The sequence below is a fragment of the Aphelocoma coerulescens genome, chromosome 14 (genome assembly GCF_041296385.1).
Source record: "Aphelocoma coerulescens isolate FSJ_1873_10779 chromosome 14, UR_Acoe_1.0, whole genome shotgun sequence".
NCBI lineage: Eukaryota > Metazoa > Chordata > Aves > Passeriformes > Corvidae > Aphelocoma > Aphelocoma coerulescens.
Genome location: NC_091028.1, coordinates 5,970,706 through 5,996,293, shown reverse-complemented (window position 1 = coordinate 5,996,293; position 25,588 = coordinate 5,970,706). Strand labels below are relative to the sequence as shown.

General features: G+C 42.6%; 1 protein-coding gene across 1 annotated transcript; it reads right to left on the bottom strand.

Moving 5' to 3' along the window:
• Window positions 1-4,321: 4,321 nt before the first annotated feature.
• Window positions 4,322-21,059, bottom strand: HAPSTR1 (HUWE1 associated protein modifying stress responses). The gene is made up of 4 exons (XM_069030401.1): window positions 20,659-21,059; window positions 19,843-19,923; window positions 15,496-15,771; window positions 4,322-7,655 (listed from the first exon to the last, which is right to left on the bottom strand). Exons 1-4 carry the CDS (start codon window positions 20,876-20,878, stop codon window positions 7,411-7,413), a joined length of 822 nt encoding a protein of 273 aa, XP_068886502.1. The 5' UTR covers window positions 20,879-21,059; the 3' UTR covers window positions 4,322-7,410.
• Between the last annotated feature and the right edge of the window lie 4,529 nt (window positions 21,060-25,588).

Sequence of the window (25,588 nt, the reverse complement as noted above, 5' to 3'; positions counted from 1 at the left end):
TGTTGCAGCTGAGGGCAGTGAGAGCCCACAGGAAAATTCCTTTCACCTTCCAATGCTCCTGTACCACCTCTTGCACATCACTTATTCCTTCAATTTTTCAGCATCTCCTGCTGACCATCTGTGCATCATCTCTGCTCACTCAGGTGCTGGAGCAACTTCAAATAAGCTGAATTTCTGGAGATCTTAGGCTGAAACAGAATAACTAATCCGAGTTCTATTTTTCAGGCAGTATCTCAGGTTTAAATTGCAAAACAATTTCAAGAAGCCAACACCCCATTTGGTGCTTTTCTGAGACACTGTCCAGTAAGTAGAAAGTTTTAGACCTTTATAACAGGTGTAAGGTCATGGTTAGGGTCTCTCAACGAGTCATAGAAGAAACAGACTTAACGACAGTTAGAGCCTTAACTGATTATGTATCTAATCTTCACAGTTCTGCCCTTTCCCTGTGTCAAATCACATCAGAACACACAGTAACAGAATCCAACATATACAACGTTTCACTCCCCAGTTCCCCGGATTAGTTACCAACCTGCCAGATCGTTAATGAGGGGACTCGGCCTTAATACAGAACCACTTCGAGACTTCTAATTGTGTATCAGCCCTTAGCAAATGGCATTTTATGCCTTTATCAGAACCAGGCTCTGGCAGATGTTCTCCTTCCTTTGGAGGTGATGCTTCCATCAGGTGACACAAACTCCCAGCACACACCAGCACATTCACAGTCCAGCCCAAATCCACCCAGTTACTTCAAAGCTCATGAAACGTGCAAGATGGAGACAAGAAATCCACTGAGTCAAATTTGGGATTGGTTTCTGCTTTGAAGCTTAGGAGTAGCAATTTTGATGACAACCTGTATGTAAGTTTCCAGAGGAGTAGACGCCTCATAGGAAAGGAAAATTCCTCTATTCTTGTCAGGGGTCAGTGTCTTTGAGCAGCAGGTATGGCTTGGCAGCAAGGACAGGAGTGCCTTTTACTCCTTCACAGAGAAAAACTATGTTGAAAAGGTCAGGACAGAGCAAATCCTAGACTAATTCAGGTGGAAAGGGAGCCTGGGAGGTTACCTGCTGCAATCTCTGCTCAAAGCAGGTCCAAGAACAGGATGGAGTCTGCAGTATCTCCAGGGGTGGAAGCCCTACAACCTGCAGGCAATCCAAAATTATGTTAACTTGATAAAACCACCACAAATGATGTACAAGCACTTACCAGAAACACCTGGACCTGCAGACAGGCTGTGTTCAGCACAGGGAGAAGCTTTCTGGGTATGGGCACACACAGGAGGAAGAAAACCAGATGCAGACAAGGCTTGTGGGTCGTGCTTCAGGAAAGATCAAGCCAACCTGGAAAATTCCTCAGAGGGAACTCTTAGGCCTTGTGTTGAAAGTATTAAAGACCCAGCTGTTGGGATTTAAATGTGTTGAACCCATTTTTCTGCAAAATTTCTACACAGGACAGATGAACGGCTCATATTCTGGGATATGCATCTAGGCCTAAGGAATTCTGAATTTTGGCAAGACTACATCTGAAGCTGTTACACAGCAAGCAGATGCAGACAAATCGGGTTTTAATTAATAATCTCAGACTCCAAATGAGTTGCATCCCTGCACTGTCATATGGAGGCACACAAACCTCCACAGCTACAACATTCAGAGCATCTTCAGCAGATTCCTGCTCTGAAAACTGCAATCACTTAAATCAAAGACTTTAAAATTCATTTTAGCAGCAAGACACGCATCTTGAGTGACTCACATTAAGGACAACAGTTTCTCCAGGGAGAGGAAAAAAGCCTGCCTACCCCATGGGAGATCACAGATGCTCTTTCACAGGAAGTAATTTAAATGTAGCCAGGAAAAAACAGGTTTCACTGAGGGAGTTTTCAGCAGAAAAGCTTAGAGATAAAAGCAAAAATACAAATTATAGTTCCCTCAGTAGAATAAACAGTTGGATTACTGGTTAGGCATTCAATGCAAGTCTCTAGAAGATGGTCCCCCTCAGCTAAGTTCACTTACCTCTAAGCACAAATCATGCATTTCTTTTTGTTGGGGCTTTCAGAGACAATAGGAAAACAGGCATTAGAACACTTTTGTTGAAGACAACATTAGTTATCTTCAGCTGTACTTTATGAAATAGATATGGCAATATCACCCTTTCAAACTTATGGTGAAGGTCTCTCCCAAGAGCTTTGAAATTTGAAATATATTCAAAAAAGCACAGTAGGTATTTTTTAAGAACAGCCATAAGACTGGCCTAAAGCATTCAGAAGATGCAGAGATTTTTGTGGTTTGAAAGTGATCTAGAGACCATCACTTTGCAGAGAGGGAACACTAGAGACTTGAGTTATTAACTATATGAGATCAACTAACTACTCAGTTAAACAACAGAACTTGATATTTTCTCCCGATCTTGATCTTGCATACCCCATTATAGATGGTACTCAAGGAATTCACTTCAAAACAAGAAAGCTAGGTTTAAACAGCTATATAAAAATGGAAATGCCCAGGAAAGTAACAAACTCTAACCTCTGGAGCAGGCAGCACTGGCCTGTTCTGTGAGCACAGGTACACAGGGCTGCATGGGCAAGAGCTGGACGTGGGCCTCTCAGAACTCCAGCAGAAACAGAACAAGGTTCTGAGCACACCTGGTTTAAACACAAACATTTTGTATCCTCTGCTTCGACGTTTTGTAAAAAACACACCAGGAGCTCAAAATACAAAAAAAAAAAATTCCTATGGCTTGAGTTTCAGAGCTGGAAAAACATCTTGAGTTTTTCTGACTAAGATGCAAAGTTGTTGCACCATGACAACACCAGCAGGGACCGTAGGATTCCCCTTCATGCATAGCTTGCTGTTCTATAGCATCCAGAGTCAGCTTCACCTTAAAATTTAAAATAAATCTGACTGAAAAATGGTGAGATATTACAAAGCATGACTAAGACTGGTCTTATATGCTGTTTTAGCCAGTTGAACCATACATTTAATACTGAACTTTAAGATTTTCTACAAGGCAGTGTCAGCCCACTGGGCTCACAGCAGATTCCAAGGAGATCCTAGTACCTTGTGCACTACCCCCACATCCCATCGTGGCCAACAAAAAGACAGTCCCAGTGTTCCCCAGCCCCAGTAACTGCTGGAACAGCAGCACCACCGACCAAAACCACATGGGAAACGCTGCAATCTCACTACCCTCTGAGGAACATGTGGCTTCCATCTCTTTCATAAAAACCCCCAGAGCCAGGTGGTGCTTCCCTCCTACACAGAAGGGAAGCTGGTTGGTTTATCCACTACAGCCCACGTGCATTGTCCTTTGGAGACAGTCTGAGAGGGGCCCAGCGGGACCCACGCAGCAGAAAGCACCAGTGTTGACTCAGGGCTCTGAGGGAATTCCCCAGGCTCCACCTATCCCAGGAGTCCCATGCACAGACAAGGAGTGCCAGGGCCTTCCTCCTGGCCATGCACAACCAGAGGCTCTGGAATGAGCAGCCCACGGGGTGTTGTGGCCACCCCACACAACCACATCAGCCCCACCTGATGCAGAGAACCCAACAGAACACATCAGGCATGCATTCCTCATTGCTGCCAAAGGATTACTTAGCTCTAGGCTAATAACTGAAAGATGCTGGGTTTTAGAAGCCATTTAAGAATCTTTCTAAATTCCTGCTGAACATTTCACTGTCTAAGTGAAAAAATGTTAACATTAATTAAAAAGATACTTTTTTAACTTGAAAGCTCCTATGAAATAAAGCTTTCCTTCATAATAGAATTCTAAAACCTGCTGATAAAGCAAGTGGAAAATAGTTTGCAGGTTTAGGGGCAACCACAAGAAGCAGGAAATGCTGCTAATTAAAGCACCTGATTTCACTTAAGTCCAAAGAGTCTGTTGCAAAACACTGAAAGCTCTACTATTGAAGTCAACACCACTTAACTTCCTAAACTATGCCACTTAAATCCCTTTAAGATGTTTTTTTTGAAGTATTAGTGATGTTGAAGTCTGCAGAACATCTTGTACAAATGTAGTACACCCCAATTTTTTGTACCTTCATTAGTCCAAAAGGGACAACAGAAAAACCTGCGTGTATGGCTACACCAAACAGCTACCACCAAATTGCATTCAAGGAAAGTCCTGATCTACACAACCAAGGCAGCCTGTCAACTCACACTAATCACATCTTATTTGGGATTACCCATGGACTGTATTATTCAGAAACTTAAAGAACTACAAAGCAGCCTGATTAGTTGTAATTTTTTTTATTAGGTTTATTATGACTTAGAGTTTCTATTACTCCAGCTGGGTAAACCACATTTGAAAGTAAGTTTAACTGCAGGACTTCAATTTCAGCCAAAATCATTTTTGCATTACTTTATTGTAATATAGATTTAAATTGAACATTTAAAACTTACTTCATTAATAAGCAAGCCAAGCTCAGTAGCTTCAGTGCAGGATGTACTTTATGTCACTGCCGCACATTCAGGTTAGATTGGATGTACATGGAGAAGAGACCGGGCAACTGCACGACTCAGAGGAGAAAGCAAAAGTAAAGCACCATTTTACCAAACTAAACAGTTCTCAAGTCAGTGTTCCTTACTGAAAATCAACTCACTTCTGGCTCCAGGAGCTGGTTTGGATAATAGCCAAAAGCTATTTCCAGAACATCAATTTTCTACACTGGCACAAGAAATAGTCTTCAAAGCAACAGGTACTGGACTTTTTTTATTTTTTTTTTTTTAAGAGACAACCTGTTCTCCTGTTTATCAGGTGAATACATGCATTTTTGATCATTCTGGCAGAGGTCAAACAGCAAACAACAGTTGGGGCTAAATGAAAAACAATCAAAAGTCGCCAAATATTTAAGGTATAAGCAAAAAAAAAAATTAATGCAACCAGTTTAATATCAAAGTCTGCTTTCTTTCGAAGAAAAATGGCACTAATTAAATAAGAAGCCAGACAAATTTAGTTTTAGATGGTAATAAACTGAATTAATGCTTCAGAGCATTAACAGGATTTATTTCACTGCAAGGAAGGGAAGAAGTAATTTGAACAGGCTCTGTATTTGGGCTAGACCAGCAGCACTGCTACAGTTCCTGTGTGCAGAACTGATACCAGTACGATGTCACCTTTAGCACATTAAGAATAAAGTGAGTTAGAAGTTGCAGAGCATAAGCATCTTGCTTGTACAAGCCAGTTAACAAATAAACAGAAGAGCTGAAGAATGGTTCTCACACATGTCCTTTCTGCTTAGGACTCCACCTTTCTTTCAGAACAGAAAAATCCCTCTGCCAACAAATCCTTCAGTCCAATAAATACTAACATATATTCAGATACCATCTTCAAAATCTTTGCTGAAAATGCAGTCTCCAAATGAAAACTAGCTTTATGCAGTTATTAATATCTTACATAAACTAAACCTTATGAATTGTAGTTAATAGCAGTAACTGAAATTAATGTATATTGAGTCTCCAAGTGATGTGCAAGTTCAGCTATGTAACACAGGTGGGGTTGGAGCAGTTCTTACCACTTCACTTTGGACAGTTGTGACAGCTGTCCATGAACTACAGAGCCTCTCACTACAGTACTGTGCAACTGCTGACATCTTCAAGGACTCTTCAGTGTAAAGAAATGTGATGGAAGCACCACAAGGCAAGGAGATCATGCTCAAGTAGAGAGCCTTGAGTGACTCACACAGCATTGCTGTCTTGCCTTGACAACAGACATCAATGAGAGGGCACCAGGGTAAAAAGGGCAAACCTACAGTGAAGTCTGTTTCAAACAGCAAAGATAATACAAAAGAGATCTGACTCTACAAGCACGTAAGCAAAAGTCTGGAAGAGCTGTGTATTAACATGGAGCTCAAGGTGCCTTAACTTTGCCAGAAACCACAATTTTTAGTATTGGGAATCTAGCATAGCTACATTTAATCCCAGGATCAACCTATGCTTCCAGTTAAAGCATGCATACCACCTCACTAAATACCCCTTTCCCAACGTGCAGGTTTGGAGCTCTTCATTTTCTTATTCTTCCTGTGTTATTCCTCTCCAAGGCAGAGATTTAGAGGCCTAAAAGCCAGAGCTCTCCACCAAAGACTTCCTCCCTCTATGTATAAAAATAGTCAGGACACTCCGAGACTGACATCTGTCCTTCCCCATTCAGAAACAGATTTGCAGCAGATCAGTCTTGATCTCTAGATCAGTTTTAGACTATGCTTAAGTTACGGCAGCCAGAGTTCAATCCTATGAATGTAAGCTAAACACAAAAAGAAAGCCATTTATCCTTTTAAATTCATGCTTATGGCATGTTTATCCAGAGTTTTATAATCAACTTCCAGTTTTAAATTATTTTCTTAGCACTTCACAGAACCTGCATGTCACGCCCTCCTGAAGGGGATGGCATCACACAGAATCTTGTTTAAGTTAGTCCAAGTTTCCACATGTGACCAGAAGTCTTACTTGTTAGAACACACCCCTTTTCCAACTATTCCCCACATTCCCTCTCCTCCCACCCCTCCCCACCAATGGGCAATTACTTCACAAGAAATGTAAAATAGGATATGGGTGTACACAAAACCTACCCTTCACTAATACTGAACAGAAAAGCCTATTTTCCAATTACAGGACATTTTTCTCTAAATTTAGGTCAGCACTGGTGCAGTCTGCACTGTGTATGATTACCACAAGGATAATACCAATAAGTACATATATTTTCTCAAACTGATTTTAAAGCCTATGAAGTTAATCGGGGAAAAGTTTAATATTGCTACTTCAGAGCACTAGAACACACAAAGTGAATCCAATAAAGATCCTTGTATTGATTCAATATTAAGTATTAATTGCATGACCATCATAGCACCTCTTTACATTATCACACAATCACCAGAATTAGCAACTGCTTTTAAAACTAAAAAGGGTACAGTCCAATATTTATAACTTGCACACTGTTACTATACAGAAACTAGGTGCATGGTACAGTGCTGCAAAAATGGAAGCCTGCAGTTTTGACAAAGATGCCAAGTCATGTTGTAGACAATTTCAGTCAAACTGGCAATACTGTTTAAGCAAATACTCAAAGCAGGAAATAAAGGACAAAAAAGAGAATTCTATAGCCAAATAAACATCTGAAATTTCCTTTTCCTTTAATAATACAAGTAAGGTCACTTTTAGCCTTGGAACAGATACATGTTCGCCTATGATGATCTTGCTAACTACTACACAATATCTGATGTCCTCTGCTAAGAATATAGTTTAAGAAAGCCGCAGTTACAAGAGGCATCTAATGTAATATCTAAAATTTCCTTTATGGCATTTATTGAATTCTTTGTCTTAAACAGTGAATATGGAAAGATGGCCTCATGTTTCCTTTTCAATAGTACTCTGAGGATCAAGTGGCTTTCAAGCAGCATGGTGGGTTTGAAATTTTTGCAGTTTAGATCATTCTGTTGCGTTTATGAGTTGGTGAGTCTGTAATGACATCGCCACACTGGGCTGAGGTACGCTTTCTAGTTCCACCATTGTCCAAGTGGAGTGCCATTTCTTCTGATATGAAAGTGTTCAAATCAACATCATGGAGTCCATTTCTCCTTCGACTAGCATTGGAGCCACTGCTCACGTGAGTAGGCGAGCCTGGGGTACTCGAGCGAACACTTATACTAGCCATTGCACCACTAAGACCTGGGGAGAGAGAGAAAAAGGGCTTCAGTCAGACAGCACAGAAAGTTCAGTTCCCACGTGCGCCAGAAAGGATCGCACTCAGCCGAATTCCGCTGAGATCTTAAAGGCACTTCATCCTACTATTTGTACCATTCCAGTCCAGAGCACACCTTCTCAGCTTTCAGTCCATGGAATAATCCAGTCATTACCAGAACTGCTTTTTATGACATTAAAAGTGAGTTTATACACCAGGTTGTAACAACACACTCTGGCAAACATTAACTGCATCAGCATGACTTGCTATTCAAAACATGGACATACTCAAGAGCAGACTATTTCAATTTAAAGGCTTCACACTGGACCAAGAGTTACACAGCCCTGCCAAGGACTTTCCCGTTGAACCGACTCAGTCTTGTTTCAATACCACCACCCTACTCCCTTTCACTCCCTGAAGGAAACTGCAGTATGGCAGCAGACAGGTGTACACCACAGCTAGGTTATAAATACAAGCTTTATTTCATGGCTAACACTAACAGCCAACACATTAGTATTAGTAAATTCAGAAAGGCACTTAAATAACAAGCAAGAAAAACCACGTGACAATTACCCAAAATTTGTTATCGACAGATCTGATACAAATCACTATCACAGGCACCCTGCAAGAACTTTTGTTGGTGTTCAGGTTAATAGTGTTTGATTCAAACTGAAGTTTATTTCTTGTAGAAACAAGGCCATAAAAAGACAACCATGAACTTCATACCAATTTAAACTCTGCCTTCTGTAACATAACAATTTTACAAAAGTGGGACATTCCAAAACATAAGTTTAGTAAGCCTAACTACTCTTCTCAATTTGCAATTCAGGCTGTATTTGGAGATAAACAGGAGCACAGAGATAAGACAAACATCTTTGCTATCATAACATCTTCAAATCTGTGTATTAGTAGGAAAGTACAAAAATATCTGTTGACCCTAGGAAACATAATGAACAGAAGATGACAGATCTGCATATTTTTCTAACAATAAGAACAAGGAAATGTCAAACTGCCCCAGAAGATTCCACTCTCAGCAACTATCAAAATCTTAGAGCTCTCTTCTCCAGTCTCAAACATTCTATAGTTCTGTCCAGCCATCATAAATCTTGTGTGTGCAGTCATTTAATTTACATCTCCATATACTGTCAAGTAAGCAGCCAAAAGTCACTGACTGACAAGTCAAGTCTAACAAAACTCAATCCACCAGCTGCTGGTAGGCCAAATAGGCAGCTTCAGAGGCTCTGGGAAGAGAGGACTGCTAGAGCTACAACAACACTCACCAGAAACCTCAGTTAGAAGCTGAAGTCTAAAGCCATCCGCAGCAATGGCAGGTTAACACACAAGTCAGGATGGTGCAGGCCAACCGACTTCATTCTATGGAACAGTACTGAATGAACATTTAAAGCTTTGAACTTGTAACAGCACAGGAAATACTTTTACACAGATCTGGCATTATGTAACAACCAGTAGAAACAGCCACTAATCACTAATGCTTTCTTAGGGCTTTTGCTTACAGCTCTAAGTGGTGTTCAAACAGGGCTCAGAAGCATGGTCTGAACTCTGAGAGGCGCCCTGCAGATTTCATTAATAGCAAAATCATCTTTCACTCTCAACGGCAGAAGTTATTTAAACAGCAGAAGCTGTTTTAGTGTAAAGGTAACTCAGAAACAAGGTTTGTGACATTATTCTCAGGATTAAGGTCAAACTTAAATCCAAAACCATTAGGAAAAGAATTTCCCATGCATCTAACCAAGAAAGTAAAGCAGCTACTTGATGACAGATGTATGAGAACAAGCCAATTCAGATACCATAACTTGGATAAACTACCAACATGCACAGTTTGGGCAGGTAACAAATCACTTCACAATTCAAAGACATCAGTAGTTTAATTTCAACTGACATGACATACATTAGGAAAAAACATTAATTCATCCTGTACATTTAAATTGAAAAAAATCTGACAGCATACAGGTGACATTTTTTCAAATCCAAACTGATTGTAGAGATTTCCCCCCACATTGCTATTCCAAGCAAAACTGCTGTGACCACACAAGTTCAGTGTATTACTTACACTTAAGAGTCAACAATTTACATCACTTATCAGTCATTTATTGTTATACAACTCATACCAAATGAGCAACATAGTAATTCAGTTTTATCATGACATCTTTTTATTACGTCTAGTGCCCAAGTAAGGGGAGAAAAGTTATTCTAAATAAACCCCAAAACTTCCCTGTGATGTGAAAAGACATCTTTCAGCACCACTCAAGAACTATGGTTTTAAGTGGAGCCTTTTCAAGTAACAAGCATGCTTTAAAATAGTAGACACAGTTAAAAGATGCACCTGTAATACACTGCAGCATAATCTAAAGCAGACTGCTAAAGTTCACAAGCAATGCCTAAAGCAGTCATTGACTTCCCAGTGTTTAGGTAATACTGAATCAGTGTACATTTAGATACACAACCTTCAGGAGAAGTTAACTACAAGTTAAAATCTTCAATACAACGTGATGTCTAAGACAGGAGAGTAGCTTTGAATTAATTTCTACAGATCAGAATACAAGGATATTGCATCACAACATGGACTTAGAGCTACAGGTTAATCTTGTAGCTCACACAGGTATTTAGTACTAGTAAGAGTCAAGACTGGGTACGCTGACAGACTGAGTGACAACCTGGGACCGGTTCCTGGCAGTTAGCCAGATTACACAGCACTGCCCATTCATCCAGGGGAGCAGAACTGCCAAATGAAACACTCAGATCACAGTTTAGGATTGGCTAATTGAGCTAACATGGAAGAGTCAAAGCAAACTCAAGGCCTACATTCAAATATCAAGATGCAACTTCATGTAACCAACATCTCTGAGAACAATCTGCAATGCTCAAAGAATCTACTTTTGGTTGACAGGGAAAAGAGTTAAGTTTTTTTCTCAGGAAGCTATGGCAAGGTAGAGGAAATCTCAGAAAAACCATTTACTGTAAATTACTCTGAGTTTAAGCTTTCAGTGGACTCAGAGCTCTTCCCAAAACATTTAAAGCAATAACTGACACTAGGAAGTGGTAAGATGACATGACTGTCAGCAAACACCATTTCCCAACCTCAAATTTCTATATTGTGATTAACGTGGCCTAACCACAGGCACATCAGTTTTGTCTATATAACAGGACCGAGATCCAAACAGCTGCTAAAGTGGCTTTACTCTTCCCACAATCTCACAACCACCTCTGAAGTCTCACACTCCTTTCTATCAGGGACATCTCCTTTATTATTAGAGGCCATTAAGAAAGCACACATGGCTCTTAATCCCTTTTTAAACTGGAAAGGTTTGAAGTGGAGGGCATATCTCAAATACTCTGCAGTACTTAGTACATTCTCATTCCTGTCATATCTTTCAGACATCAACAATATGACATTTCATAAACAATTTTACAAAAAGTTATATTCTAAAGGTTTCATAGTACTATTAGAGAGAGCTGTGACCAATACTAGCCAATTTACAACAAAGTACCCTCCAAAACTATCAAGATATTAGAATTCTTGACTGAAAGTATGTTTCATGGATTACAAAATACTTAAAACTGTCAGCTCAAAATTAGCAAGTTTATCACCACTGGCCTAACAAACTGTAAATGCTCTTTCATCTGCACTACAACCACATCCATGTAGGACTTATTCAGGTCACTACCATGGCATAATATACTGGGTAGCTACTGTTCAGTATAGTATAGTATTAACTATTGTTTTCAAGAAGTTTTAATCAGGAAGTATCAAAAGGAACATTCACGCTGAGATAAGTGTGACTAAAGCAGGAATTAGTTAATAACCCCAGATAAATACAAAATGGCATGCAGAGAGATCATTGTCACTCTATGTCATATTCACCCTTTCACAGTACTGGCTCAAATAGCAAGTTTTAGCAGCACATACCAACACACAATTCCATCACAGCTACACATACACACAACCTTTAAATTAAACTGTCAGACCAATCTGAACTCTGTTCTCCCACCCCCTCTTTTACCAACTTCTGCTTCTCCACTCTGCTAAATGCTCTGTTTTAAACTGCACTTTAGTATTTTGACAAGCAAATATGAAGGGCTAGTGGAAATTCAGGCTCTTAAGTGGCCAGGCCACACACTTCTACATGCAAGTGTTCTGCCTACCCAAAAAGAGACCCAATCACATGAATGATATACATCAACATTAACGCTGAGGAGAAAAAGAACTAATATTCTCTCACTGTACTGTTGCCCTATTTTTTTCCCCAAATTCACCTGACATTTGTTTAAGAATGCTCAAGTCAAATGCATTTCAACATTACCTTTCCAAGCTTCTTTCCCCTCCTCAAATCACAGCATTTTCTCACATTATGCTGGGAAGGGTGCTGTGTGAAACATGGAGTACATCCCACAGTAAAGGATATGGGCTGTGCACAAGACTTGGTACGCCAGCCACAGCCAGGCACAAAGTGGCCTAGCACATGGCAGTGTTTGGTAATCCTGTACTGTTAGCTCAGATTGATGTGATTCTGTCATTTGAAACTTATCTCTTACAGAACTAGAAATGTCAATACACATCCAGAGAGTAGGTCAAGATTACATCTACACTCTCCCTAGCTGCAATCACGTTTCAGGGGCTAATAGAAGTTAAAAACCCAACTCTCTAATTGAGATGTTGGACAACAAAGGTATTTATTATCTTCTACTACCGCATCTTAAAACACCAACCATCAGACTGATGTTTCATTGAAGTTTCAGAAAAATGCACTGGCACTTCAGAGTAAAACATCATGTATTACCTTGAGATAACTACCCAGCTTTTCTAAAAGGCTTGAACTTCTTTTCAAATATTCACAGTTCACGTTGCCAGCCATGCTTTATTTCAAAGCTTACCCACTAGCACACTAACAATGAAAAGCTGGTAATAAGGAAATAGATTTTGTTTACCAGAGTTTACTCTCTCAAGAGTAAGGTTCCAAAGTCTCATTCTCACTAAGTAACACTAAAGACTTCAGTAACAACTGCAGAGCACAGGTGCCATGGAGCTAAAAGGGAGATCACATACACCTTAAACATCCTCATGTTTAATTTTTTGTCATGATAATTTGCTTTTAGCTACTATAAAAAGTACTTCTCTACTGTTCTGCTTTCAAGATAAGTTTTCTTGTAGTAGAAAGACTTGATAATCAGTATTACAAGATTAAATTCTGGGTTCAACATCCCTAGCTTTTGTCAAAAAAACTGTCAACCATCTTGCAGAGATATAAGTCAGATATTACAGGGTTGTAGACAGAAGAGGCAAGGCTAAAAGTCCAATTTTAACATATTTCTTTTTGGATGAAGCATACACTTTAAAGATTGTACTGATACCTAAAAGATCTATTCTCTAATGTTTTAGTCTGGGGCATACACCTAGAATTGTGTTTGATGTTCCAGGAAATACTGAATTATTAGCTATTTTGTTACCACTGCTTCTGTCAAAATTTTCAGACATGTTTATGATGCATTTAGGGGTTACATGATGAAAAAACAGGCATTTTCCACTGTCAAAGGGGAAGACCAGCAAGTTATAATGCCATGGTCTTTAGACATGTATTAGTACCTATTTCTGAGAAGTCACTACACCAGTTCTGCTTTCACTGAGCTTTACTTGGTGCCATAGGCTATTCATACCTATCTCTGCTTCACTAAAAGAGGTCTTGCTGTGAGCAGAAAAGTTTTACATTATCCCTCAAATCTAATTCAACCCATCCACATGAACAATAAAGAAATATTCCATTCCCACCAGGAAGCCAACCAGCACAAAACAGCCTTGCTCCTTTACATGCCAGTTAGAAACTCCCCTCAAAACCTCGGTGCCTGGACTGTTGCTCACCATTATCAGGTTCTCATGTTCCCTCATAATACCTAGAAGCAGCACTTTCAAAGAATGTGCCAAAAATTACAATAAGCACAGGCCTAATGAGAACAATTTACACACACCTGAAGATCCTTGGCAGGTTTCAAAATCAAAACATAGTTTTGAGAAGCCCTACAATAAATAGGAAATGAGTTCATGAGATTGCTTAATCACAACTTCCCTAATGTTGAAGAAAAAAAAAGGGGGAGAAGCTGGAGGAATGTAGACATCATAAAAACAGTTATGAGGCCCAATATAAGCCTAGTCACTAAAGGATTAGCACAAAAGCATTTGTGTCAAGGACCAGATTGAAACTGGTATCAGGAGAACCTAATCCAAAAGGTGACTGACATGTAATCTTGTCAACCAGCTGATGAAGGGGAAAAGTACATTTTGAGCCCCTTCAGTGACACTACAAAGCACAGAATTTCCCCATGACCCTGCAATACATTATGAAATATGGAAAACATTATGCATCATTGTTCAGATCCTCATGCTATAGAGAAGTCACTTCCATAAACCACCTCTACAGAAAGCAGATGCTAGGAAATGATACATGGACACAAAAAGAGCCATATTACCAATAAAAATGCCTCTGAGTTTACTCAGAGAGCTGACTGTGCTGAATTGAGCCTACCTAAGCTTCCTCTCACCTGAGATTGAGCCCTTACAGTTAAATCCAACTCCACAGATTCAACTATATTTTCAGAAAATCATTTTTAGAAGGGTGTTTGTCATAGTGAGAGCCAACTTCTGCAGTTGTTCTCATTAATTTTATCTACAATGAGTAAGCAACAGGGGTGCACAGAATTCCCTAACCTGCTTCCAGTATGAGACAGGAAACTGCCAAAACCGACATGACTAGGTAGAAGCATGTTTGGTTTAAATGGCAACAGAGTAGCCAATAACACCAGACTTAGGCTGTCACCTAGAGTAACACTGTCCGGATTGTGTATCTTGAAAAACCACCACAGCACAGCAGAAGCAAAGACTGCATTTTCAGGAATTCACTTGTCTAATTAAGTCATCAATTCTAACCCCACTGAGAATACCCAGACAGTAAAACTTTCATTTAGGTTGCACTTCTAGATAGCTTAACTTTTACTTTTAGAATGGTCTACGGTTTGTACCTCAAGATATCTGCTACCCTTTTGAATTTTAGAAGGCATGACAGCCAGAGGTGAACTGCCTCATCTCACCTCAAGAGCAATTTAAAGCACATTTGTCTCTCACTTGCTAAATCATAATTCAATACAGAATAAGCTACTGAATATTCAGATCTGAAATTACATACACCACCAACACTGCTGGTGATGGCAAGGAAGGCAATTCAGTATGACACTGGAAGATATGTAAATCTGAAAGTGAACTAGAACAAAGTTCTGAACAGGACTCTATTTCAAAAATGTGCACATGAAACACCCTCTCCAGGGTATATTAAGCAGAATGCTAAACTGCATTATCCAGTGCCTAACAAAGGTATTAGAGAGCTAGAGACAGAAGCCTCAGACATCAAATTCCCTCCCTAAGCCCCCAAAAACCTGCTAGTAGTCAAATCTTAATATTTAACTAGTTGCCAGCATAGCATTACCATTTTCCAAGAATTCTGTTTGCTTTAGCATTGGTATGAATGCCAAGCCTCTTCATGCTTCAAAAACACTACCAAGACTTGATACTTAACTGTTGAGTTCACAGCTGTGGAGTATTACAGACCCAAATTTCATTTTTATTCAATACCTTTTCTTCATTCAAAATACTCAGCTATACAAATTTTTAGCAGCCAACACATGCCTTATACATGCAAAAGCTCCCTTAAAGAATGAAGGAGATACCTACAGCTGGAACACCAGGCACATTACATATGCCAAACATGCTTTAAGAACCCCCACCCAATTTTAACCAAGTAGTATTGAAAAAGTGACTGTTACCATGCAGAGCTATGGCTTCACGGAAGGGTTGCAAATCAGTCTCTACAGATGAGCTAGTTTCTGTTGAAGTAGCTCGGTTAGGGGATACTACAGTCAGTCTTGGGGGAGCTCTAGAATTTCTTGGAGGAGGGACTTTTCCACAAAGGAAGCTGATCAAGTCTTCTCTTCGAATAGTTCTTCTGCGTTTTTTAACCCAGGCTAACACATCCTTATTCCGACGCTGATAGCCAATCTGAATTCCTAAATCAAAGCTTCGCTGGTGGGCATCCACACTTTCTGCAAGAAGACAGAAAAAAGTTTTTAGTGTTACACAGCAATGTGTAGCATGGCACAGCACTGATGTGGCTTCCTGTCAACCATGGGAAAGAAGAAGTATCTACATCTTCTACAGGTTACACCACAAGGCAGCACCAAGGTGGCTGCAGCAGCAAAGATGAGCTCCATTAAACCTAAAGAGAGTATTAGCCAAAATGTTCCATCCTCTTTACAAGTCAGTCAACAGCAACTCCAGCACCACTTAAATAGCATTTACTGTACTTCAGGTGGACACTACAGCACTGTTTATTTACATTAAAACACACTTAGAGCTTGTCAGTCTGAGGAAGACACTTAAATCAATGGACAACAGACACACAAAGTGCATCAATACAGCCAGGAAGCCCCAAGATAAGAAAGGAGTAACTGCTTTTCTTCATTCTGACAGGTAAGGAATTGCCTGAAAATTCAGATTTCTTTCAAGTTCGTCTATTTTCAGCTGAATTTCAATTGCAGAGACAATTCATAGACCATAGTTTTGAAACTAGTTAGAACATGAGTGTCTCCACTGCCTCTCAATTAGGCAACATACCATTTACAAAGGGAGGCTAAGAAAGTATCCTTCCCCGTTTAGGATCCCACTGCAATTTTTGATATACAAAAGCTTTAAACACACTGTTTGCAATAAATCCTACTACAAAATGCAATTTCACTCTGTTGATGTAACTAGTCACCTGTGCACATCAGTTACAACTGTGCCTCCAAAAGACTTAAATGCCATGTATTAAGTTGCTTTCAAACTTTGGGAAGTGTATTTCTGGCTACCAGTTTGAGTAACTTTCAAACCACAGTAACAGGTGGGACAAATCCAGTTCACTACATAATTATGCTCATCTTGTTTGTCATATGTTTGCTATCAGAGCTTTAACAACAGCTATTTCAGTTTAATGTAAAATATTGTTATGTTGCTCTTGCTCTTTAAAAGACATCAACATATGCACTCCAATTTTGTTCACTTGAATTCCATGGATTTTTTTCAATGTGGCAAAGCTGATTTAAACAGCATTTTATATTCTTGTTTTATTAATGAAGTGCAAGGCAAAAGCCGTTTGCCCAGAACATGAAGCTATTTCTTTAAGAACAGCTACCCCAAGATATTGGCTTACAAACAGTGACATCCACATCTAATGTAGCTTTCTCACACTCCAGAACCCAGAAAGAACCACTACTAAATGCTATTTTTGGACTTATATTCTAAGGCACCACTGCACAGTCCATAGAAGATAGCACTGAAATCTACACTGCCGAAGAGCAGCACTTCAAACCTAACACAACAGACCAAAACCACCTCAAACCGAGCTGAGTTAAATCTTGGTGCTTTTGGAATATAAACTAAACAGGTACACAAAGTACACTTAGCCTGTTACTTTTACCCACTCTAAGAGTATTTTGCCTGTACTACTTTGTAATCTAAAGGCTACATTTACAAATGCTAACTCCTCTGAAAGCAATGGCAACATGACAGGTTATTCCTTCTGCCATTTTATACTCCACAGCAGCCCAGACTCCAATGCATTGGCAGTAAAAGCTGCCCAAACGCTCTGGAGCCAACTCGGAAGTGAAAATATTCCTTTAATCACTTCCTGAAATACCAGGAGTGTCCTTCTGAGGCTTGGAGGCTGACTTTACATCAATACCCTGCTTTCTTTGTGTATGAGAATGCTTTACAAAGTGCTAACTGTGAATTAGGTATGAGGTCAAACACGGACTGCTTATGCAGCCCAGAGAAGTTTCAGGCATCATTACCCTGAGAAGATTAGATTTTTATGGTAAAAGCCACAACTACTTTGTTTACAAAGTTAAGCTGGCAAAACCTAAGCAGTAAAACTGCATATATTCTGAAATTACCAAGTCAAAATTAGCATTAGAAAATATTCAGGGTTTTTTTTTAATAAAAAGGCAAACTATAAGCTCAGAAGTCTTATTCTAACATGTACCTAAAACTTTCCACAGTGGCCTCAAGTTCTAAATCCTCCATTACAAGCCATGTTTTCATGTTTTTAGTGCAATCTGGAAGATAATCAAGTGCCTTGAATGCAGCCTCTATCACCAGCACCAGAAATTCAGGACGTAAGACCATCAGTGTGGTTTGATATTAAACTTCTAATCTATATTCAGAAGAAATGCTGACATTCAAGACATCATGGCATTCTCATTATGCACCATTCCTCAGGTTGCTCTTGTTAAAAAGATGATGCCTCAAAAACCCAAGTATTTATCAGATCAGAAACCAGCTGACAAGGCAGGAAGCAGTTTGTGATGTTCAGTTCACCACACCAAGTATTCCTCCAGTGTTTTGACAGAGTCCTCCAAAACAAACAGTACTGAGAATGTGAAAAATAGGAGGTTTTTTTAAGAGCCATGTTCATCACTAGGGAAAGCAAGTTCACAGTAAGAGACTCCAACTTGTCAGATATGACAGTGTTTAGCTGGTTCTACCACGTTCTCACCAAATTTCTACTGACTTGCAAGTTAACTGAAAATTGAAAAATAGCATTCCTGAGTAACTCAGGTACTCTAGCACTTTAAGATCTGTTTGAATAAAACATTTGCTTCAGGTGCTGGTTTTTGAAGCATTACATTACACCTGCCTAAAGTCAGCTTCCAACTTAAATTCTAGTTTCCCTGACCACCTACTCTTCAGTTAATCACATCATTGCCAACAAAAATGAGGGCTCATTTTGCCTAGAGCACAAGTAATCAAACAGAAATAAACAAACTAAATCTTCATACTAAAGATGCTGTAAGGGAGAGCCATGCCATTTTTAAAGACAGACTGTAATTATTCCAGACTATTTATTAACACTACCTGCTGCTACACTACCACCATTCTCAAATGACTGGTATCCCCAGCCACGTTCTAGTGACCCAATCCCTCAGGCCAGCACCTTCCTGCTCTGAGCTGCTGCCCCTTTACATGACCTGACACACGTACAAAGCACTCAAACGCACTTTCTGCAGGAGGCAAGTCTCTGGCAGCACGGGCTGTGCATCAACATTTCCTCCCTGCTCAGTCCGCATCTGTCAGAAATCTGATCACCCATCACAAACACATCAAGTTCAACTGCTTAAAGCAAATCCAAAATGACAAAACTGAAGGCATATGAAGGAACATACAGATAGAACTACATATAATGTTGTACAGACATTTAAAAAAAAACCAACCTCAAGGGAAAAAAAAAAAATCAAACTACAAGCCAGAAAAACAAACGTCTGGAACTTTAAAACACTTCCCTCCCTTGGAATGGAAGGCAGTAACAACAGGAATCACAATGTGCCAATTTCAGCCTTTCCTGATATGTATCATTTTAGCACAACCTTTTAAACAAACCAAAAACCACTGAATGATCCTTCTGCAGACAAGAATTCCTACGACAACCCAAAGAACTCCAGAGTTCAGAAACACCCATTAAACCAGCATTAAAGCACAGCCACATGCAGAGTACACTCCTATCAAAGTTCTGGCTAACAGTGCCTTCTTACAGCACACTGGACACAGCCATAATGACATTCTAGTGCTTAAAATAAACTGGGAGGCTTGCTTAAGAAGCCTCACTGCCACAAGAAGATAAAACTTTCTGTCACATAACATCTGTGCAGAATTTTATGAACACTAAACCCAACTGTGCTCCACCACAAAAGCGAAGGCATTATACTGACACCCCAACATCTAATGCACCATGAAATATACACAATGCAGAGAATTTCAGTACTGTTTAATAAACCATTGTAAGCTTCCCTGAATGCACAAAAGACACATATTAAAGACACCCTTTTTCAAGGGGCTCAAAGTAAAATAGCTTTTAAGTTTATGAGTCACTGACATGAGGCAACAGAAAAGATTCAGCTACCGTCAGCTAAAGTGGCCCAGGGAAAACCTGCAAGATTCAGGAAGCAGTCTCGGGTTAGATTTTATCAGGGTGAATAAGAGACATTAACAGGCCCTACTTATGAGTAAGCCGGGGCAGGAGGCAGAGCAGGGCCCAGCTCGGCGGGGAGGGCTGCCGGGGCAGCGGGGGGGCAGCCCCTTACCTTTGTAGAGGTTGGTGACCGCAGTGGCGGCGTTCTGGAAGGGGACCCAGAGGGAGAGCCCCGGCTGCTGGCACACCCGGTCTGCAGGGAGGGAAGGACACACGCTGTTTATTTTGGAGTCACCCGCTCCGAACGGCCATGTTAGGTTTCGCCATTTTGTTCCACCTTCCGGAGGCAGCTCCGGATCGGGGCCGAGCGGGCAGCGGCCCGCCCGGGGCAGCGGGCGCGGTGCCCCCAGCGCGGCGGGGAGCGCCCGGCCGCCCCCGCCCCGGCGCACAATGAGCCCGGCCCCGCTCTTCGCCATTTTGTCGGAGTCTCTTCCCGGGGCTGGGCGTCAGTAGCCGCCGGCAGGGCCGGGCTTCCCGAACCCCCCACCCCCCCACTCCTCCCCGGCACTCGGGGCTCGCCCCCGCCGCCCGGACCCTCCCGGCGCGGCCCCGGCGGAGCGCCCCGACACCCTGCGGCCGCGCTACGGCCCGAGAGCGCCGGCAGCCGGAGGAGGGGGTGCGGCCGGGCCGGGCCGGCGCAGGAGCCGCCCCGGGCGCTGTCCGGACCGCGACCGCGGCTCCCCCTCCCTCTCGCCATTTTGTTTTCCCGTCCGTCTCTCAGGGCGGCCGCGGGCCGGCAGCTGCTCCTCCCGCCGCCTCGGCCCCTTTGTACCGCTGCGGGCACGTCCCCACCCCGGCGGCTCCGCGGCTGCTCGGCGCCCCCACCCCCCCACTGCCCGGGCCCCGAGTCCACCGCGCTCAGGCTCTACCGGCCTCTCGGCCGTAGCCGCCCCAGCTGTGCCCTCCCCAGGCCCCTGGCCGTGCTCACCCTTGTAGAGCTGCGCCACGGCGGTGGCCGAATTCTGGAAGAGATGCCAGAGCTTCTGCTGCTTGTGCTCAGGCTGCGCCGCCGCCTCGTCCTGCAGCTCCGGCGCCAGCGCCTCCTCCTGCTCGGCCTCGGCCAGGCACTGCCGCTCCCACTTGCTGAACCAGTGCTCGGGCCCGTGCTCCTGGATCTCCGCCTCGCCCTCTTCCTTCTTGTCCTCCATCCTCCGCCCGGCTCCGCGTCCCACCGCCGCGTACACCCGGTCCCAACAGCCGGCCGCGCTCGTTCCGTGCGCCGGGCCGGCCCTACCTCACCCCCATGCCGGGCCCGCCCGTCGCTCCGCCGGCCCCAAACACTCCGACCGCCGGCACCGCCCCGAGCGCACTGAGAGCCCGGCCGAGGCGCCTGGGAACGCGCAGCCGGCCCGCCCCGCCCGCAGCGTCCGATTGGTCGCCACCGCCCCGGCGCAGCCGGTCCGTGCGGAGCTCCCAGCGCTCATTGGTTTGTTCTCGTGTCCGTCAAGCGGGACCCCCGGGGGGCGGGGCTAACGCGGGTTTGGTTACGCCGTCACAGCCCCGTGCCGGGGGCGTCGGCCCGGTGCGCGTGCGCAGTGCGCTGCCTCGCGCGGCCCCGGCCCCGCCCCTGGCGTGAGGCGGCCCCGCCCGCGCCCCCCCCGGCAGCGGCCCCGGGGCCGCCCCGAGCGGGTGAGGCTCTCCTGGCCCCGGGCGGCCCCGGCAGCCGCTGCCCGCGGCGGTACCGGGTGGTGGCAGTGGCCGCCGCGGCTCCGCTGAGGGGCAGAGTCCGCCCGGGAGGTGGTTCCCTTCCCGGCCCCGGGGGAAGATGGCGGCCGCGCAGGGCCCGAGGGCCGAGCCCTGTGACACGGCCGGGCCCGGGTCCAGCGCCCAGCAGAGATGGCTGAGGGGCTTGCACCGGGAGTTCGGACCCGCGGCATCACTTTTCTCTCCGTTCTACACATTATTTACCATTTCTTGATTCTGCGCTGTAGCGGGCACAGTCCCAACAAACAGACGGAAGTCACCGCTGCTTTGCGCACGCTTAAAAACACTCGTTCACCTCGCGATCTCGTCATGTGCTGCTGTGGAAATGCACTTCCCAGCTGCTCCAGCCACAGTTCCAGTCAAGGCAAACGTCCCCCAAGCTGCTGTGTAGCGACGGCCGGGCGCACCTGCACCCACACCCGGGTTTGCATCCGCTGTCCCCAGGCTGCGATGCCACCGCTGTCCGCGGTCAGCCGGGTCCAGATCGGCTGCCACATCATTGAACTGATTACAGACACGCTCTGGCAGCCTGGTGTGCCCATCCCATCCCATCCCATCCCGTGGCAGAAACACTCACAGGCTTTATGGACTGTTTCCTCCTCTGACAGGCTTCCTTATCCAGTCCATACTTGTTCCCTTTTTGAACTTGGATCTTCATACAACTTCTTAAAACATTCAGGAATTCAAGCCTAAATCATATATACTGGGGAAAGAGGTGGCATGAAGGTATAATTAGGACTGTCGGGTTGGGGATTTTTTATCTCTGAGAACAACTGAAAACTAAAGCTGCCGCTACCGTACTTCCTAAACCACTGAGACTAATTACTAAGGACCTCGTGGTTGTGGGTTATGCCTTGGTACTCCATGTGAGTAGAAGGGATAAGAGCACCCATAACTTTGTGCATGTCTCCTTAAACTGAAATTGTGGCATTGGCTTTTAATATATCTCATATATATAGCTCTAATGCACAAACACAGAGGCATGGATATTCCCTTCCTCTCTAGGCAAGGCTCTGTCCAGTTCTTGTTTAGGATTATGAACTTCAGCTGAATTGGTTTTGTAAATCATCCATTGATCAGACGGCCAGTAAGTACCTATTGTGGTGCAACATGGATTTTTCTCCTGTGCAACTGTTTTAAGAAAAGTAAAGAACAGAAGAGGAAATCTTCTCTATTGAATAGGATTTCTTATAAAGTACCTACAACTTGAAAATATTCATTCCTTATACTCTTAAATTGCTTAGATATTGTAAAGCATCACATGGGAATGAGTGATGGGATTGTGTTCTAGTATTTTCCAATGAATCAAGTATTTAAATTCATCTCCTTCATCAGAAACGTAGCTGAAATTCCTGTCAGCTTTCATGGACTTTGCAGATGCTGTCTCAGATCAGAAGTTAGTGCAGGGAGCTTGATGGAGGAGGAGACATGGCTATCCTGGACTTTGTGTACCACACATCTGTTTTTCTGACTGTTTCTAAAGAGTCGAATAATGTTGGCAGCTGTGAAATAAACAGTTCATTCCTGCAATACAATGTAGTGTCAGTCATGATTTATCAGGCAGACTGTCCCGAAATTTGGCTATGGCTGATGCCCATTCAGTGCAAATCAGACAGAGAGCTGTAATGCATCTCTGGGAAATCCTGGGCAAAAGCTTAGCAGCTGAATTTCCTGGTTTAATTTAGGCAAATCTGGCTACCCACTGTTCTCTGGAGTAGCTATGGCTGATAGAAACCACTGGGATTCTGAGAGTTGTTTTCCTTTCTGCACACTTTACACCAGGTGGGGTGGGTAACGTTGGAGTTATTGTATGAATTGTTTGTATAGTTTTGTGAAGTGGCCATTGGGAATTTCTGGGATAATAATGGAGAGAGGCTTAGCTGAGAACATAGGGATACTGAATTTTGAAATTAGAAAAGTGTCATTTTTTGGTAGAATAAAGAACTTTAACTTGGTCTACAGACTTCTTTATGCCACCTGAAGATAAAAAGGATGTTAGGGCCTCGGGAAAGGAGCCAAGCACTTTCTGGGACTGGAAGAATAATGTACCAAATGAGTCCTGCAGGTAGAGAAGGAGAATTAAATGGAGAATGAAGACAATATTGATTGACTTTTTGAGGTAAATTGTGGAGGAGGCAGCAAAGGAGAGAAGAAAAACGAACAAAAGCGCTGTGCACAAAACCCCTTAACACACCCAAACACTCTTCTCCCCAACGCCTCCTAAGCAGCTCTGAGCAACGCTGATTCACTAAAGAATCTTTCCTCCCTAGAAATAAAGAACAACTTCAGTGCTTCTGACCCACCGTCGGTGGCCTGGCACAAACATGAGTGTGCTGGTTTTGGTTGCTGGTAAGGGACTTGTTGGCCAGAGACAAATGCACAAAGACACTGGTGTGCGCATGGTGAATGTGGAATCCGAGTAATCTTGGTGTTTTGCCTCTTAATTTCCCCCATGGGAATGCTGTAGTGATGAGAGCAGTGTGGCATCCCAACTGAAGTATCAAGGGAGATAATTACTGGAGCATGATGAGAATATGCTAATTGTAGAAGGCTCTGAAGACTTGTTTTATTCCCTTATGCAGACTCTTACTGGGAGTTAAATTTAATGATAAATAAGGGAAAACATTTTTTTTTAATATGAAAGTATGGAATGGGGAAGAGAAAGGTTTATTGATAATACAATCTATTCAAAGTGAACACTGACATTTTAAATTATCTGAATGTGTAGATGGCTGAATACAGACATGGGAATGTTTTCACAGTGATGCAGCCAGACTTGGATACTTGTATAAGAGAACTTTCACGATATTTTAAGAGGAGGAACTGAAGGGAGCAGGTATTCATTTCACCAAAGGGAAAAAAAACAGGTCTGAATGACAATATTTTCATTTCTCTTCACCGTTTTGTCCTTTGGGATCAGAGTCTCAGTATGCTGTCCTCCAAAAAAACCAGGTCAGCAGGGAAGGCAATTACTCAGCTGCAAATTGTAATGTTTCTCAGACAAAATTTTTCATCCCAAGTAAGTCTGACCTAGTGTGGCTGAGCAAGCAAGCAGCAGGTATTTATGAGAAGTCTGGCTCGCAGAGAGCAGCCGTGCACTGACTGTTGTATATCACATTATCAGGACAGTTTAACCTGCTCCTAATATGCTCAGATTGAGTTTTTATGTCTGCTGGCTTTTACTGCTGTTCCCCACTGAAAAATGTGACAATAGAGCACCCTTAGTGCAAACACTTGATCAGTCTGAAACAGAAAGCGAGTGACAAAGGTTGAGACCACCAAAGTATGACGGTCCTTATGGTTATAAGACTCTCATATTCTCCTGGTTTTGAGTCATGGGAAGTAGAAAAGTAAGGGAATAGGATTAAAGGATTTCTTTTCCAATATGTGCTCCTAGGTAATGGTTTGCTCTGAAAAACCAAAACTAGGTAAGCACTGCGAAAAAGTTAGTTAAATGCTGTTTTGAATTTTAAAATGTTGATAGCCTTAAATAAAAGATGTGTATTGCAACAGCACCTGTATCCTTCCTGTAATATCCTGGGAGCATTTTAGTAACAGCACTTCTAAGACCACAATCAAAATTCTGTCACATAAAACCAACTTGAAACTATGTGATTAAAGCTTGGTCAATTTGGTTTTGCTTAAAATAGTGATCCAGAGACTTTGCCCCAAAAGCTGTGCTCAGTTTGAGAAGGAAAGCAGTTTGACTCTGTGAGAACAAGAGTCTCCAAACCTCATGTCAGGGCTCTGATACCAAAATCATAATCCAGACAAGGAGCAAGACTCTCCTTTTGCAGGAAAGACCACACGACTCCTATGGGATACAGATAATTTGTGAGTTCAAACTCTATCAAAAAGAGTGGGAGACACAGTTTTCAATTTTACTGGGTAGTACCTCACTACATACATGGTTCCACTGAAATTAATGGTATTTCTTGCATAACAGGATAAAACACGTGGTGAATGTGCAGTTGTCCTCCTGCTCGGTACTTCAGAGCAGCCTAATCTTTCTTCATGCCTTAAGAACTGCTCTGAAAGGAGAACTTTACTTGTCTATAAAACTTTTCTAAACAGTTTGTTTGTTTTTTTCTTGAAATTCAATTCTCTAGTGTGTCATCAAAAATAAAAACAGCTTTTACATAGCACAGTGATTG

Coding starts and splice junctions, on each gene's coding strand:
- HAPSTR1 (XM_069030401.1), bottom strand. CDS start 20,878: ATGGAGGACAAGAAGGAAGAGGGCGAGGCGGAGATCCAGGAGCACGGG. Junction 19,924..20,658: donor CGTGGCGCAGCTCTACAAGG/GTGAGCACGGCC, acceptor CCCTCCCTGCAG/ACCGGGTGTGCCAGCAGCCG. Junction 15,772..19,842: donor GGTCACCAACCTCTACAAAG/GTAAGGGGCTGC, acceptor GTCTTCTTGCAG/AAAGTGTGGATGCCCACCAG.